This window comes from Mustela nivalis (assembly GCF_964662115.1).
Source record: "Mustela nivalis genome assembly, chromosome: 14".
Taxonomy (NCBI): domain Eukaryota; kingdom Metazoa; phylum Chordata; class Mammalia; order Carnivora; family Mustelidae; genus Mustela; species Mustela nivalis.
In genome coordinates this window covers 6,847,103-6,861,708 of record NC_139033.1, presented here as the reverse complement: position 1 = coordinate 6,861,708, position 14,606 = coordinate 6,847,103, and the positions used below count along the sequence as shown (strand labels likewise).

The 14,606-nt window shown below is 57.0% G+C and overlaps 1 protein-coding gene across 1 annotated transcript in view; it reads right to left on the bottom strand.

Moving 5' to 3' along the window:
- Positions 1–14,606, bottom strand: part of TESC (tescalcin) — a 48,576-nt gene that overhangs the window by 10,302 nt on the left and 23,668 nt on the right. Inside the window, exon 3 of the mRNA XM_082699806.1 lies at positions 2,272–2,352. Within this exon, the coding sequence (XP_082555932.1) occupies positions 2,272–2,352 (81 nt within the window). The remainder of the gene's footprint in view (positions 1–2,271; positions 2,353–14,606) is intronic.

Here is a 14,606-nt window from a genome sequence, read left to right as displayed (position 1 = left end):
TCCACCCCAGGAGCACCGTCTCTCCTGTCTGAACACACTCCCTGCTAGGGCGCGGGGGAGGGTCAGGGGACCCGCCTGCTAGGTCCTGGCCCAGGCCAGCCCCGCAGGCCCCAGGAGGCAGCTGGTACGAGCAGGCCTCCGCCCTCACCCCCCCTTGCTCACCTCATGCTCCAGGAGCCACCAGGCCCCCAGCTCCGCCCCACAGAAGGCTGCGTCCCTGATACCTGGCCAGCGTCCCGAGGGGCCAGGTCTGCACAGAGTCTTTTGGAAACAAGCCTCACGGACACATGCTGGCAGGCGTGGGCCCACATCCTCACGCACACTCCCATCTCATGCGGGCACCCCTGGGCTCTGGTCTCTCTGTGAGACCTTCAAGTTCAGACCCCAACATCCGTGTCAACTCCATGTTGGGGGGGACCTCCCGCAGTGTGGCCCCCATCACCACCTGTCAACCCCTCCCCACCCCCGGCGCTGCCTTCCTGCCCACCCCAGGCCTCCTCCCCAGAGAACCAGGACCAAAAAAGGAGATTCCAACCTCCTCTTCACCAAGGACCATGTGCCATCCCTCTGGCAAAGGTGACAGTCATCTGTGTAGACTCCTCTGACACTGATTGCTCCAGCCTTCCCCTCTGTCCCCTCTTCTTCCCCTGCAGGTGTCACAAAGCCGCCCACTGCTCTCCACCTCCACTCAGCAGCCCTGCCTCCAGCCTGGGGACCACAGGACACCCCTCCTGGACTTCTGTCGCCTACAGCCAGAGTGTGTGATCCCCACCCTGCCTTAAACCTATCAGAGCCCCCCTGCTGCTGCTCCCAGGTTAAGGTCAAGACCCCTTTTACTGGTCAAGGGGCTGCACATGCTGCAGCTCTGCCCTCCCCACACCTCTTGTCTCGCGTGCCCTCTCTGTGCTCCGGCCAGACCTCCTTTCTGCCACACACATTCATTCCACTTTCTTGTGCCACAGGACCTTTGCACATGCCGTTCAGTCCTTCCAGAACACCTTCTCTCTCGGCTTTGTCTCATTAACACTTGATCAGTCTCTCTGGCCTTGCCCTATGGGAAACTGAGGCCACCTACCCCCCTACCCATGACCAGGGGAGGCTCAGGGAGACTGAGCACCTTGCTTCAGGCCGCATAGCCTTATCAGAACCAGAGCTCAGTGGCTCAGGCTCACAAACTTGAAACCGGCCTGAGAAGTCACCACCCATCTTCTGGCCACAACACGCCTATTCCCTTCCTTCCTCTTTCTGCCAGTTCTCCCGGTTTCTCGGCCATCTATGTAGATATAAGAGGTCAGACCTGGGGCCCTGGCAGGCTGGGGAGGGCGTATGCCACCCAACTCTTGATAGAGCCTCAGACACAGTGAGTCTCCACGCAGTCACGCAAGTCAGCTCCAATGATGCTGGACATCTGAGGGCGTGAGCTCTGGTTGGAGCCTCAGCTCTGGGACACTGCACCACTGCTCTATACCTCAGTTTCTCTGCACATCAGGGCAACAAGCAGAATGACAGCCAACTCTTTAGTGCACATCGTCTCAGAGCTCCCTCAGCAACTCCTAGAGGCAGATGCTATTGTGACCCCCATTTTAAAATACAGAAACTGAGGTAGTCTCCGAGACAGCTCCCAGTGATTCTGAACTCCTTGTAGCCAGCGCCCGTCTAGTCCCCTCTCTTTTTGTGGGCTGACCTAGCGACTCACTTCTGATGAAGAGAGCCCAGCGAAAACCATGGGATTTCCCTCACAAGATTAGGTTACCAAAAAAAATGGGGTCTTCCAGCTCAGGGGTTCAAGCTGCCCTCCTCTCTCTCACGTGGACGTCGCTCTGCGGGAGGCCAGCAGCTGCCATGGGTGAGCAGACCTGGGAGACAGTCCCCGCTTGGAAACAGAGCCTGCCCCTGTCAAGCCTTCAGATGACAGAGGCCCCAGCTGCCCCTGAACCCAAGAACCCAGCTAGTCTGCTCCTGAATCTCTGATATGCAGGAACAGTGAGATAAGAAGCATTTGTTTGGAACTGCTAAGTATCAGGATAATTTGTTATGCGGCCACAGCTAACTGCTGAATAGGCCTGAGGGACTGAGTGAGCTGCCCAGAGTCAACCAGCCTTGAACCCAGCGCCTGAGCTGTCTGAGCCCGAGCTGTGCCTCTAACTCCTACTCAGCCCTGCCCCCTCTTCTCTGTGTTGGCTTCCGGGGCTGTAAGAAGGTGCAAGAGTGAAACGCTCTCTCGAGGCTAAAGTCACCTGCCACCGGGTGGGTTCGGGGACAAAGACACACCTGTTGTCGAAGAAGGCACGGACGATTTTGGATCGGATTGGGTTGAGCTCCAGGTCAGGGACGTTGTTGAAGTTCTCCTTGCTGGGTCCCAGGAAGCAGGAGCACCAGGGAAAGAGAGAGGAAGAAAAAAGCCAAGGTCATGTGGTGCGTTACCACTTATGGGCTCTATTTCTCAATCCCGAGCAGGTCCCTTAAGAACAGTCCAGAGACAGTCCTGGAACACACAGCATTGACGGGCCCCCTGCTCTCCCCTCTGACTGCTGGGAGCTGGGAGGATCTGAAAGCTCCAAGATGCTCTGTGTCCTGGACCTTCACGCCCCAGAAAATGCAGAGACACAAGATGTGCACCCCCTTCCGGGGGCTCAGAGACACTTCCGAGACCCATCATAGACCCCCAGTGAGGAGAGCCTGCTTCAGCCAGTCTGGAGTTGGGACAGCAGACTGCTGGTCTGGGGCTGGAAGACAGGCTGGCAAGACCTCAGCGGGTAGAGGGGAGAGTCTGCCAGGACCTGGCCCCTCCACACCATGCATCCGCCTCCGAACACATCCATGGATGGCAAGAAGCAGCGTTCGTAGCAGCCACACACGGCAAACCCACCAAGGGTCTGTCACCTGAGAAGTAGGTAAATCGCGGTCCATCGAGACAACGGAGTATTATTCAGCCATGAAAAGGAAGGACACGGGTCCATGTGGCAACGCAGTGGGGCCTTGAACACATCACAGGGGCCGAGTGAAAGCAGCCAGGCACCAAGACTACACAGTGTGGGATCCCGTTCACACACAATGTCTCAAAGAGGTAGATCCACAGAAACGGAACAGACACCGGCGGCAGCCAGGGACCAGGGGGGTGGGAACGATGGGCAGGCACCGCTGAGTGTACAGGCTCTCTAGGGGACAATCAAAAGATTCAGAAATCGTGGGGTTGGACGCACAGCTGTGAGGATACTAAAAGCCATGGAATTGTACATTTTAAGGGCGAGTTGTATGGTATGTGAAGCCTATTTCAGGAAAGCTGTTTAGGAAAAAATATGCCGGCTTGGGGCAGAAGAGGATGAATTTCAAACCCAACAGCACCGTCGCTGGGCAAAGGGGTCGCTGGGCAAAGGGGTCACTGGGTCGGGGAGAGGCTGCGGGTCCGCAGGAGAGGAAGCAGCAAAGGTCCTTACCTGCCTGACCTGCCCACAAAAAGCCATCCTTTGTTCTAAGAATCTGCCTCCCACTCCCCTTCTTCTTCTATTCCATGAACTTCAAGGGGCAGCGGCCTTGGGAGGGACCAAGGCCCAGGCTGGTGACCCCGGGGAGCTAGGAGGCATGCCCAGGCAGGGGAGGTAAGAGATCAGCTCCTTAAGCTGAGAGTGTCCGGGGCCGGGGTCGACAGCAGGGCTGGGGCTCAAAACTCGAACTCACGCCTGGCGGCAACAAGGAGAGGTCACGTACACGGAGACTCAAACACGGAGCTGGAAGCTTTAGAAGCACGTGGCTGACCTGTCCTGCCCCCACCTTACAGACGGGGAGGCTGAGGCCCAGAGGGGAAAGGGGAGCCTGGCTCGGGTGCCCAGATGCCTCCGTGACCCCACTGCCACCCCCACACTGCTTCCTGTCCTGCTTCCTGGCGGGGCTGGCTCAGGGGACGCCAGGCCAAACTTGGGAACCAGCGTCCGTGGACGCCACGTTCTGGATTCCTCAGATCCCAAGGCTGAAGAAGGGGGTGCGCTCAGAACAGATGTCTGGGATGACGGGGTACTATTTGGTCACAAGAAGGATCGCGGTGTCGAGACAAACTGCCGTGCAGACCACCTCGAAGGCGCGGGACCGAGCAGAAAGCGCCGGACACAAATGGTCACATCCCAGAGGATCCTTTTATCTGCGATGACCAGAGTCGGTCCCCCAGGACAGATCCAGAGGCAGAAGGCAGTCGGCTGGCTGCCAGGGGTGGGGGGCGAGCAGGGGTAGAGACTGGTCAGTACAGGCTTTCGTGGCGGGGAGGGGAGAGAGAGTGACAGAAATGTCCTCAAACTGGCTGCGTACTTCAAACAGGTAAACTGTAGAAGACGTGCGTTATAGCTCAATAAGGCATCTAAAAAATTTCCCCAAGAGAGGTTGAAAAACCAAAAGCAAAAAAACATTGCACTGTGACCCTCTTTATATAAAGAACACGAGGCACCAGCACTAACCTATGCAGCCCAAAAGCAGGAGAGGTCAACAGCCTTCGGGGGTGGGCGGGGGAGAGCAGGGAGGGACAGGAGGCTGCTCTGAGGCAGACAGTGCTCTGCCTTTGACCTGGGCGGGGTCAGGGGTCTGTGCAGGCTCTATGGTCCCCTCTCTGGGAGCTGACACCTTTCTCTGGGTGTGCTGGCCTCCCCACTAGCAGAGCCAGAGACCCCCATGGGAGACCAGAGACGCCCTGCACCGGGACAGGTCAGGTCAGAGGAGCCACGTGGAGAGCGAGAGAGAATTCTGGGCGAAGGGAAAAGAAGTGGCCAGCAGATTTGTGGCTGAAACCCCTCAACCCCACTCTGGCTTTCATTGGTCAGGGGTCCGGGCCACCACTAATCTGGCCTTGGCCTCGGTTTCCTATCTGTAAAGTGGGCACACAGATGCCACAGACAGAAGCTTTCACACACCACGTGCTGAGTGCCTTGCGCCGCTGGGGGCGGCTCAGGTGCTCCAGGAGCCGTGGGCAAAGTGAGCCTCCGAGAGGAAGGCGTGGTGAGATGTGGGCTGGGCTGGGCTCCTCATCCATTCTGAGCATCTGGCTAATGCCGGCCTCGGTCCCCCTGCCAAGATGTCCAGACCTCTCAGCTGCTCCCAGGACGTGCCCTTGGATTCTTAGAGAGCATCAAACCCCAGCTGCACCTTGCTGGGCTGTCAGAGGAGTGGTCCCCCAGAGCTGCCAGAAGCATCCTATTTGGGGACACGCCTGGGATGTGGAAATGGGTCTGGTTAATTCCCCAGAAGGAAATAGCCAGCAACGGGGAAGCTGCAGGTTCTAGGGGGCTGAGAAACACGGGCCCTGGGCAAGAAGGGACGTGCCAGCAGCCCTCTCCAGCCCCCATGAGATCCCACGAAGGGCCAGAAGCTCCCTGGGGCTGATGGTGGAGGAAGGAAGGACCTCGCAGAGCCTACAGAAGAAAATTAACAAGAAGAGGCTTGAACTCCCACTGCTAGGGGCAGAGGTGAGGCAAATGCTAGGAATCCGGCTGGGGACACAGCATCCCGGGTCCGGACATCACAGCCTCCGGCAGGTCCCTGCAGGTGTCTCTGAAGCCCAGCTGTCCTTGCTCCTCAGTCCTCAGACGCCCACTAGACCCACGCTCAAACCTCAGCTTCCTCACACGGGCACCTGACAGACGTTCCATGCCTCAGTTTTCTCATCCGTGAATTCCAAGGGTACACACCCAGCACTGCCCACAGCAGAGGGGCCGTGAAATCAAGCACCCCCGGGGCCAGTTCAGGATCTGCTCCTGAGCAGGCGCGTGCCCTTGGGCAACGCTGTTTCCTCAGCTGTAGAATGGGGGTCCTGGGAATGTCTGGATAGTGTCACAGGGTTGATAAAATTAAGAAATCCGGTAAATACTCATCGGGAGCTTAGCACACTGCCTGACACACAGTGAGTTCGTCATTTTAAAATTAGGACAATCGGGGTGCCTCGGTGGCTCAGGTTAGGCTACTGCCGCTTGGTATGGGCTAAGGTCAATATCTTGGGGAGCAGGGATCGAGCCCTGCATCAGGCTCTGCGCTCAGTGGGGAGTCTGCTCAAAGATTCTGTCTCCCTCTGCCCCTCCCCCTGTTCGCATGCATGTACGCACGTGTGCTCTCTCTCTCTCTGAAATAAATCTTTAAAATAAAATTAGGACAATAATAGCAGCTAACCTTCTGTGCACTCCAAGGTGACAGGTGACACTCTAATAAGAGCTTTACATTCTTCTCCTATAAGACAGATGCTTATCCCCATGTTAAAGACGAAAACTGAGGCAGAGGTAAAGAACCTTCTTATTGCTAAGAAGGATACTGACGGACAGACAGTGCGCAGATGCTAGGGGAAGCAGATGCTAGGAAGACTTAGGTCTGGCTGTCTGGCCCTTGGGGACCCTCCCGGATATTTGCCAACTTCCCTTTTCAACAAGGCGACTGCAGGCCTGGAACCCAGAGCCTGGGAAAGGCTGGCCATGGTTTAATGCCCCATAAATGCTGGTTTCGGTCCTATTCTCCTTCCTCCCCACCCGCCTCCAGCGCCTACTGGGCTGGTAGAACCGGCTCAGCGGCACGTGTCCAGGCCCAGGGTGCCGCCATGGGAAAAAACTCTGTTCCCCGTGAGCCCAGGGCTCTGGGGCCAGAGCTGACGCCGAGGGAGGGGCTCAGGGGTGATGCTGCCGCAGTAGCCAGCAGGGAGAGGTTCCCCACGGAGGCCCCAGGGGCACACAACTTGCACATCTCCTCCTGGGGGTTGAGCCCCCCCCCCCCAGCATCCACAGGCTGTGCTAAGTGCTTTGCAAACACTGCCATGCTTAATCAGCCCCCCCACACCCATAATCTCCCTTTGACAGGCGAGAAACTGAGGTCCAGGGAGGTGAAGTGAGGAGGCCACGGTCCCACAGCCGGGAGGGGAGCTTGAATGGTGCTCTAACGGCCCCATATACTTCCTGACCCTAGCTACTTCCTCCAGGTTGCAGGTTTTTACTTGAAAGAGAGAAGGACTGAAATCTTGGTTGGGGATCTGCTCCCCTCCCCCCGCCGCAGCCTCTAGAGGCCCCATCTGAGAGCCACAAAGAAGGCAAGAAGCATCCAGCCCGCAAGGGAAGGAAAGACTAAGAAACCACCAACGAGGGGCCCTTCCTCAAGCCGTGGTGTGGGCTGGCTTCCAGCAGCTCCGAGCACCAGCTCAACCACAAAGCTCTCTCTGCAGGCTAGGGGCCGTCCTCTGCCACCAGCAGGGAGTAGCCCAAGAGCTGAGGACACAGCAGGGCCCCCGAGGTTCCGTGGTCCATCCAAGAGGGGTCTTCACTCGGGTGCTGCCTGCCTGACTCTCCTGGACCCCCTGCCCCACCATTTAGCAGGTAATATTCCCCACATGAGGGCTGCAAGATGCTACTTACTGGCAAACTGGTCCCCACGGGACTCATGCACAAGGGGCCAAGCCTCACACATCATGCAGGGGTCTCCCCAGCCAATGCTAGGCAAACTCAAAGTGTGGTCCCCGGACCGGCAGCATCAGCATCACTTGCAGTTTGTGAGAAACAGAGCCTTAGCTGGCCCGGAATCCAAACAGGCACTTGAACATGATCCCAGGGAACTCGTGCGACGGCTAAGGTTTAAGAAAAGTCCCTAAATGCACCAGGCATTTGTGTCTCCCATCCACGTGCCTTTGCACAAAAGCTCTGGCAGAAAGAGCCCTGGGCCCCTTGCCATTGGGCAAGTCCCTCTTCCGAAAGCCGGGGGTGGCATCACCCACGTCATTCCGCCCTGCCACATGCTTTCTCAGCTTCTCCCGTACCCGCTCCAGGCCCGAACCCAGCTGCCCTCCCGACACCTGCCATGTCCTCATCACAGGGGAAGCAACAAGGATTCCGGCACCTTCCACGGGCCAGACGCTGCTCTAGGTGCTGGCTTCAGCGGTGAACAGGACAGACACGACCCCTCCTGGGATTCCAGCAGGGAAAGAAGACAGAAGGAAAACAGAGGGGCTCGGGCAGCCGCGAACGCTCTGCAAGCAAACCAGGCAAGGACAGGATGGAGACCCGGGGAACTGGACGAGGTCTCAGGGGGGTGATCAAGAAAGGCCTCCTGGTGAAGGTGACGCTTGACCAGAGAGCAGAGGGTGGCGAGTGCTCCACCCCCAGCGAACACCCGGCCATGTGGGGGGGGCAGTTCTGGTGTCGTCCCGGGGAAGGGGTGTTATTGGCATCTGGTGGGCAGAGCACCAAGGTGTGCGCTGCTCGCCGCAGTACACAGAACATCCCCCCGCACACACTCACACACACAGATTCTCCAGCCCCCAAAGCCACCAGAAACCCTGCAAGAAGCTTCCTCTCCCCACCAGTCCCAAGAGACGACGCACCCTTCGTCCTGCGTCTTTCCACAGCTCAGACGTGATGAACTCGCTCGCCGGTTACTCACCTCTCCGACCCCCCCCTCCCTCCTCTCTCCATGCGCCCCACACACGGGCCCCACCCCTCCCCTCAGCAGGAGCCCCCCAGGAGAGGCAGAGGGAGCGCACCGGTCCTTCACTCCAGCAGCTGGGGCGCCAGAACCAGCCACGGAAGGCCCGGCCACCTGCTTCCACAAGCAAGGGCCGCCAAGTCAGGGTAAAACCTCCCCGGGGAAAGGGTCTCTGTAAAAACCGTCCGTTTGAGTGCCTGAGACTTCATCAAGTCCCTTTAGAAAGCTCCGTCCTGCTTTGGGGACATCTCAGCACCCTTCCCACCCAAGGGACTCTCCTGCCTGGCTCTCCCTGTCACCTGTGTGGACGGGAGGGACCGCCCACTGTCGCCTGGGGGGGGTTCTATGGATTTTCTTTGTCAAATGAACGTGCACCGGGCGGGCTGAGGCTTCCAAGGGAGGACTCATCCTCATCAACTCTCGGAGTTCATTACACACGGACAGCAAAACAGCAGAGCCTCAACTCACCCCTGTCGGGAGTTACTTAAAAAAAAAAAAAAAAAAAAAAAGACATTTTTAGCTATGTGACGGGTTAAAAGCAAAGTAAATGGGTTACAATTAAAAGGCCTTCCTTAGAGAAAAGCGATAGGATCACTGTGGGCTCTGGGTTTTCTTTAAAGCGGGGAAGACCCTCCCTAGGTAAACCCACCCAAAAATAAATCCTAGATGGTGAAGAAAATAGCTATCTGGGGGCTCCAGTTCTGCTTTGACCTTGTCTTCTTCAGCCTCAGTTTCTTTCTTTCTTTTTTTTTTTTAAAGATTTTATTTATTTATTTATTTGACAGAGAGAGATCACAAGCAGGCAGAGAGGCAGGCAGAGAGAGAGGAGGCAGCAGGCTCCCTGCTGAGCAGAAAGCCAGATGCAGGGCTCGATCCCAGGACCCTGGAATCATGACCTGAGCTGAAGGCAGCGGCTTAACCCACTGAGCCACCCAGGCGCCCCCAGCCTCAGTTTCTTAATCTGGAAGACGGGATAACGGGGTGAACATCACGGGGTTCCTGAGACCCGTGGGACTGGGCCAGTGGGCGCGCAGCCCTGTGCGTGCACGTATTAGCCGAACGGCCGGCCGCCGGGGCTCCCACGCGCGCGTGCTTGACTGGGAGACGACCTTGAACGTCATGTCCCCTGCTCAGCTCGGAAGCCTGCTTCTCCCTCTCCTTCTCCCTCCTCCCCACCCGCCCCCCATGCTTGCTGGCTCTCTCTCTCTCTCTCTCTCAAATACTAAATGAGAAAGAACGCCGCTCGGCGATTTGGTGTCCATCAGCACGGGACCCCGCTCCCTTCCTGTCTACCCCGGACGTGCACGGCTCTATTTACTCCAGGATTCACTCCGCGTTCGGCGGCTGATGAACCTAAAAATATTTCTGTAATGTGGCTCGATCTAATCAGACCTCCTCCTGGCCTGCATCATCACCCTGAAGGATGCCACAGCATCTATTTCTGGGGGGTGGTGAGCCGGCCACCGTGTGCCGGGGCCTCACCCATTTGCTGTTTAAGGCACTTGCCCGGTGACTGGCCCCAACTAAAGACAGACACGGGGCCAAGTGGCAATTACTGAATTTCTCTCATGATGAGAAATTTCCTCCTATCTGTTCGCAGGGTCACTTAGGGGCAGTGCTTCCCTGCCGGAAGGAAAGCTCTGGGGGGACAGAGGTCTGCACAACATCAGTACCTGATACGTTTATCTAATGACCATTTTCTATTCCAGCATTTCTCCAAGAGCACTCAGAGCTCACTGTTTGGTGGTCACAGAGGACTTGGGTTTGGGGGGTACTGAAACATATACAATTTAGGAGGAGCCCTTAAAGAAAAAGAATGCAGCTTTATTGGTTTTCTTTTTTTAATCAGGTGCTGGGCACACACACACAGCGGGGTTCTGAGATAGCAGCTCCCGTGCCTCGGACTGAAGCCATGCCTGGACACCCTCAGATCCTTTTCAGAAGGAACGAGGGACCAACCAGACATGGGCAGGAGATGGTGGGTTAAACTTAAATCTCTTCTGGCGTTTCTTCCCGTGGGATTTTTTGTTTTTTAAGTTATAGACAATTTATCAAAGTCACCAACTCAGAAATTCAATTCTTCGTTACTTTTTTAATGCAACTGATAAAACTTACTAGGAGTCTATGTTTAAAGCCTGCAGATTTAAATGGTCACTTTGAAGGGGCTTTTTGCACTCGAGGTGTCCACCCCTCCCCCCACCCCAATTACTGCCCCACAGGATCCTAAAAGGCTCTCGGGGCACCTCATTCTCTGAGAAGGCAGGGCATAGAGTGCTACCTCGCACAGCCCTCGCAGGCTGTGGTGCCGGGGCCTCACCCAGGGGACCCCAGGCGATGCCTTTCATGAGGCTCAATGTTAATGAGGCCAAGTTCCCTTCCCTGCTCCAAAACCCCAGCATAGCCCACAGCTCGTTGGATGTGCCCAGGATCAGAGAGGTTGAAGGCTCAGCCCAGGGTCACTGGAGAAAGCCTTGGCAGTGTGGAGAAGGTACAGGGGACCAGATCCCAGCCCAGGGCTGCTCACCCCTTCTGCCCTAGGAGGATGGGCAGGAATACCTAGGAGACCTGTAAACCTGCCCTATCACCCTCCCCAAGTCCTAAAAGACACACTAGGAACAAAGTGGCTCTGGGAGGGGGCCCTTCAGGCAGGCCTGTTTGCCTAAAACACTGTGGTCTATCACCTCCTTCCCCCTGGGCTGGGCGGTCACTGTGTGCAGCTGCCACCAGACTCCCAGCAGGGGTTATGAGACACTGGAGCTAGGGCTTCGGTGATGGGAGATTACACACGCACACCCCGGCATGATGGGTGTGGAGGGTCCTCAGAGGGCAGAGCAGGGAGACTGAGGGCCCCAGGAGGCCACTCCCAAGTTACAGCAATGCCCGAAGCTTCCTTACAGAGGGCTGTCAGCCCTGGGCTCAGATCCCAGCTCCTCTATGTAGAAGCTGTGTGCCTTGGGAACAGACACAGCACCTGAGTCTGACTTTCCCATCTATAAAATGGGAAGAACAGGCGTTCCTACCACGACTTCCGGTCAGGTTTCAGAAGACTAAAGTAACGTGCTCCAGCTACACAGCACACAAAACACAGTCAATTAAGAAGCGTTTACATCCACGAACATGCCTACGCATGAGGCCCTGGATAAAGTCTTCCCCGGGGATTCGCACCCCCTGTGGAGGGACACAGCGTTAACAAGTCTCACGGATTCCACACTTCATGGCTCATACAGAACATTAGCAAGAAACTCTCGTTTCTTCCTCATTACTTTGCTCTCCCCCATTCATTCAACCAAGCGGTAGTGGTCCTCCCACCAGCCCAGGACACAGCACGAGGGCCAGGGGCAAAGACCCAGTTCCTGGCCCTCATGGGGCCTGCTGTCCGTTATGGCCACAGTTACGGTTCTGCACTGTCAAGGGGGGGATGGGGCACCCCAGGAGGAGGCTGTGGGAGTGCAGGGGGGGAGGAGGGTTATCTTGGGGGAGACAAGGTCCACAAGGAGACCTCCACAAAGCCAAAGCCAGCATCCGGAGACCTTGGTGGACCCCTGCTAAGGAAGACAGACATGACCTCAGGGCACCGGGGAGCCCCGAGGCTGGGAGCAGGGTCTGCTCCCCGGGGCCAGGCAGACACACTCAGGGCTTGCATGAGGCCAGGTGGGAAAAGCATGACGTGTAGGATGGTCCTGGGGGTGGGTGCGGAGGATGGGTGGGCAGAGCCCACGGCGCGTGTGCCCACAAGAGCCGCAACACGGGCCCCCCAGGGTCTGCGGGGATGCAGCCTCCTCCCACCCAACCCAGAGGGGCTCCTGGGCACCCTCCTGGGTGCTGGGGGGTGCTGACCGGTCCGTGACCACGCATGCTTGTTGGAAATGCAGAGTCTGGGCTTCCGCTCCAGACCTGTGAGTCAAACCTGCGTGATTACCTGGTTCCCAGGGGATCACACACACACACACATCCACACTCGCCGTCCCCCGGGGAGGCAGAAACCGCGGCGTGTGGCCACAGGGAAGACGGAAGGGGCCCGGGGAGCCTGACAGGTTGCTGATGGGGCAGGGGCGTCATCGAGGTTGACTTCCAGAAGAAACCCCGCTGCTGCTAAGACCGGAAGGCCAGCCCGGATTGAGGCGGAGGGATGCGGGGCGGAGGAGCGAGGCTACAGGCTTGGGGCGAGAGGAGGCGGGGAGTACCGCACAGACGGACACCTGAGCCCCGGGGGCAGGAGGCCGTGGCCTCCTCTGCTGGGCGCTTACTACAGCCCAGGCCGGGCGCTCAGGGAGCCTGTGGCACAGGTGCTGGGTAGAAATGCAGAGTCTCGGGCCCTGCACACTAGCCGAGGCCCAGCCTACATGAGGAAGGTCCCCGAGCGATCTGGGCACACACAGCCGCTGGGAAAGAGCGTGTGCACAGCGCATTCAGTTCGTGTTTCGGTGTGTCCTTGCAAAGCCCAGGAGGGGCCCCTGGGCCACACGGGGCTCGGATGCTAGAACCTCCAACCGGGAGGGGCTCCGTGGACATCAGAGCCGCCTCCTCACACACCACCTGTGCCCCCCACCTCCGCTCCAGCCCCAGGAACAGACGTCTGCCTGTCGGCCCCTCGGCGTGGCTCTGTGAGGCCTCGGCAGCGGTGGGAGGAGGACAGCCCGGCCGCCCAGTGCAGACAAACGGGCTCGGAGTGGAATCTTCCAGCAGGCACCCGCTCACGGCCCAGACCAAACCCTGACGGACGGTGCTCGCTTTACGGGTGATGAGACAGGCTCAGAGACACAAAGCAACCCACATCCCTTCACACAGCCCCTGTCACAGAGGATGTCAGTGCAACTGGTTTCCCAAGTGTGGATTTTCTCCTTCCTCCAAGTCTAAAAATCCTATAAACACACGCAGAAGCGGAACTCAAAACCTCTCAACACTCAAGACCCAGAGACCCCCTGAGCACAGAAGCTTGGTCCAGGCCTGGGGGCATCACTTGTTGGAAAATTATCTTGAGAAAGGAGGCCCCACGTTCACATGTCACCCACCGTAAGCTGCATTCACCAGCACAGGTACGAGCACCCGGCACAGAGCACGGGCCCAGAAACTTCTGATGGAAGGAGGGCAGCGGTTCCCTTGCCACTTCCCTTAGACTCCCCGGTGTTCCCACCCTGCACCTGCTCCTCAGCCCACCCTGCCCTGGGAAACCCCCCCCCTTCCCCCGCCCCAGGCTGAGGACCAGGCTCCACTCCCTCACAGCTTGGGGGCAGGGGAGGACGGCCAATTTGCATCTCTAGCCCCGGCCGTGGTGATTGGCTCGGACTCAGACATGTAACACTCTCAGCCAATGAGAAGGGAGGTGGCTTTCTGCTGGGCTCGCTCTCCCTTCTCTACTGGGCTTAGCAGGTGTCTTGGATGGAATTAAAGATGCCACCTCTAACTGGCTACCATTCTGCCTTGGATATAATCACATTGAGACAGGAGGCCACAGGAACCGTGAGACTCTAAGCTCTGGGAATGGAGGCTTTGAAAATACAAAGTATGGGATTAACAACATGCTTTTGTTCAGACAGACAAAGGAAAGTGGATATTTCATCTGTCAGTTTCCATAAAACTAAGGTGAAGATTAAGTCTGTTCACTAAGAGAAAGTGTCCCCTGAATTATTCAAATGTTTGTTTTGAACTTCAAAGACTATAATGTTCAGACCTTGAATATTTATTTTAGGAAACTACATCTGTTAGATGTTGTGGTAGCATGCTGTTTACTTTGTATTGGAAACTCTGCTTGCTACAGTCTGACTCCAAGCTTCCTGGCCAACTCTGTGATGACCCAACGTGCTAAGTGGGACGTCTCACTAACCTAGTTCCATATAACTCAACCAGAATCTAAGACTGAACACACTCTTCTAGGAGAAGGAGTATAGATTAAGGCATTCCCCTTAAACCTACATAGCTTCTACAAGATTAGCATTAAAAACACAATGTAGGCTGGCCAGTTTCCTTGATAGAAACCAGAAGCTGCTCTGACCACCTTGCCTGAGGCTGGAATGGACCGCTGAGAAGAAGCAGAGTCAGGAGACATTCACCAGACCTTCAACATCGACCTGGGATTCTAAGCACAGAGGCCAGGAGCACGTCCCATTTGAGGAAGTCAGGGCAAGGCAGGCATGGCAGACTGGCCACTGTCTTCACTCTGGTTAGACACTCCTGAT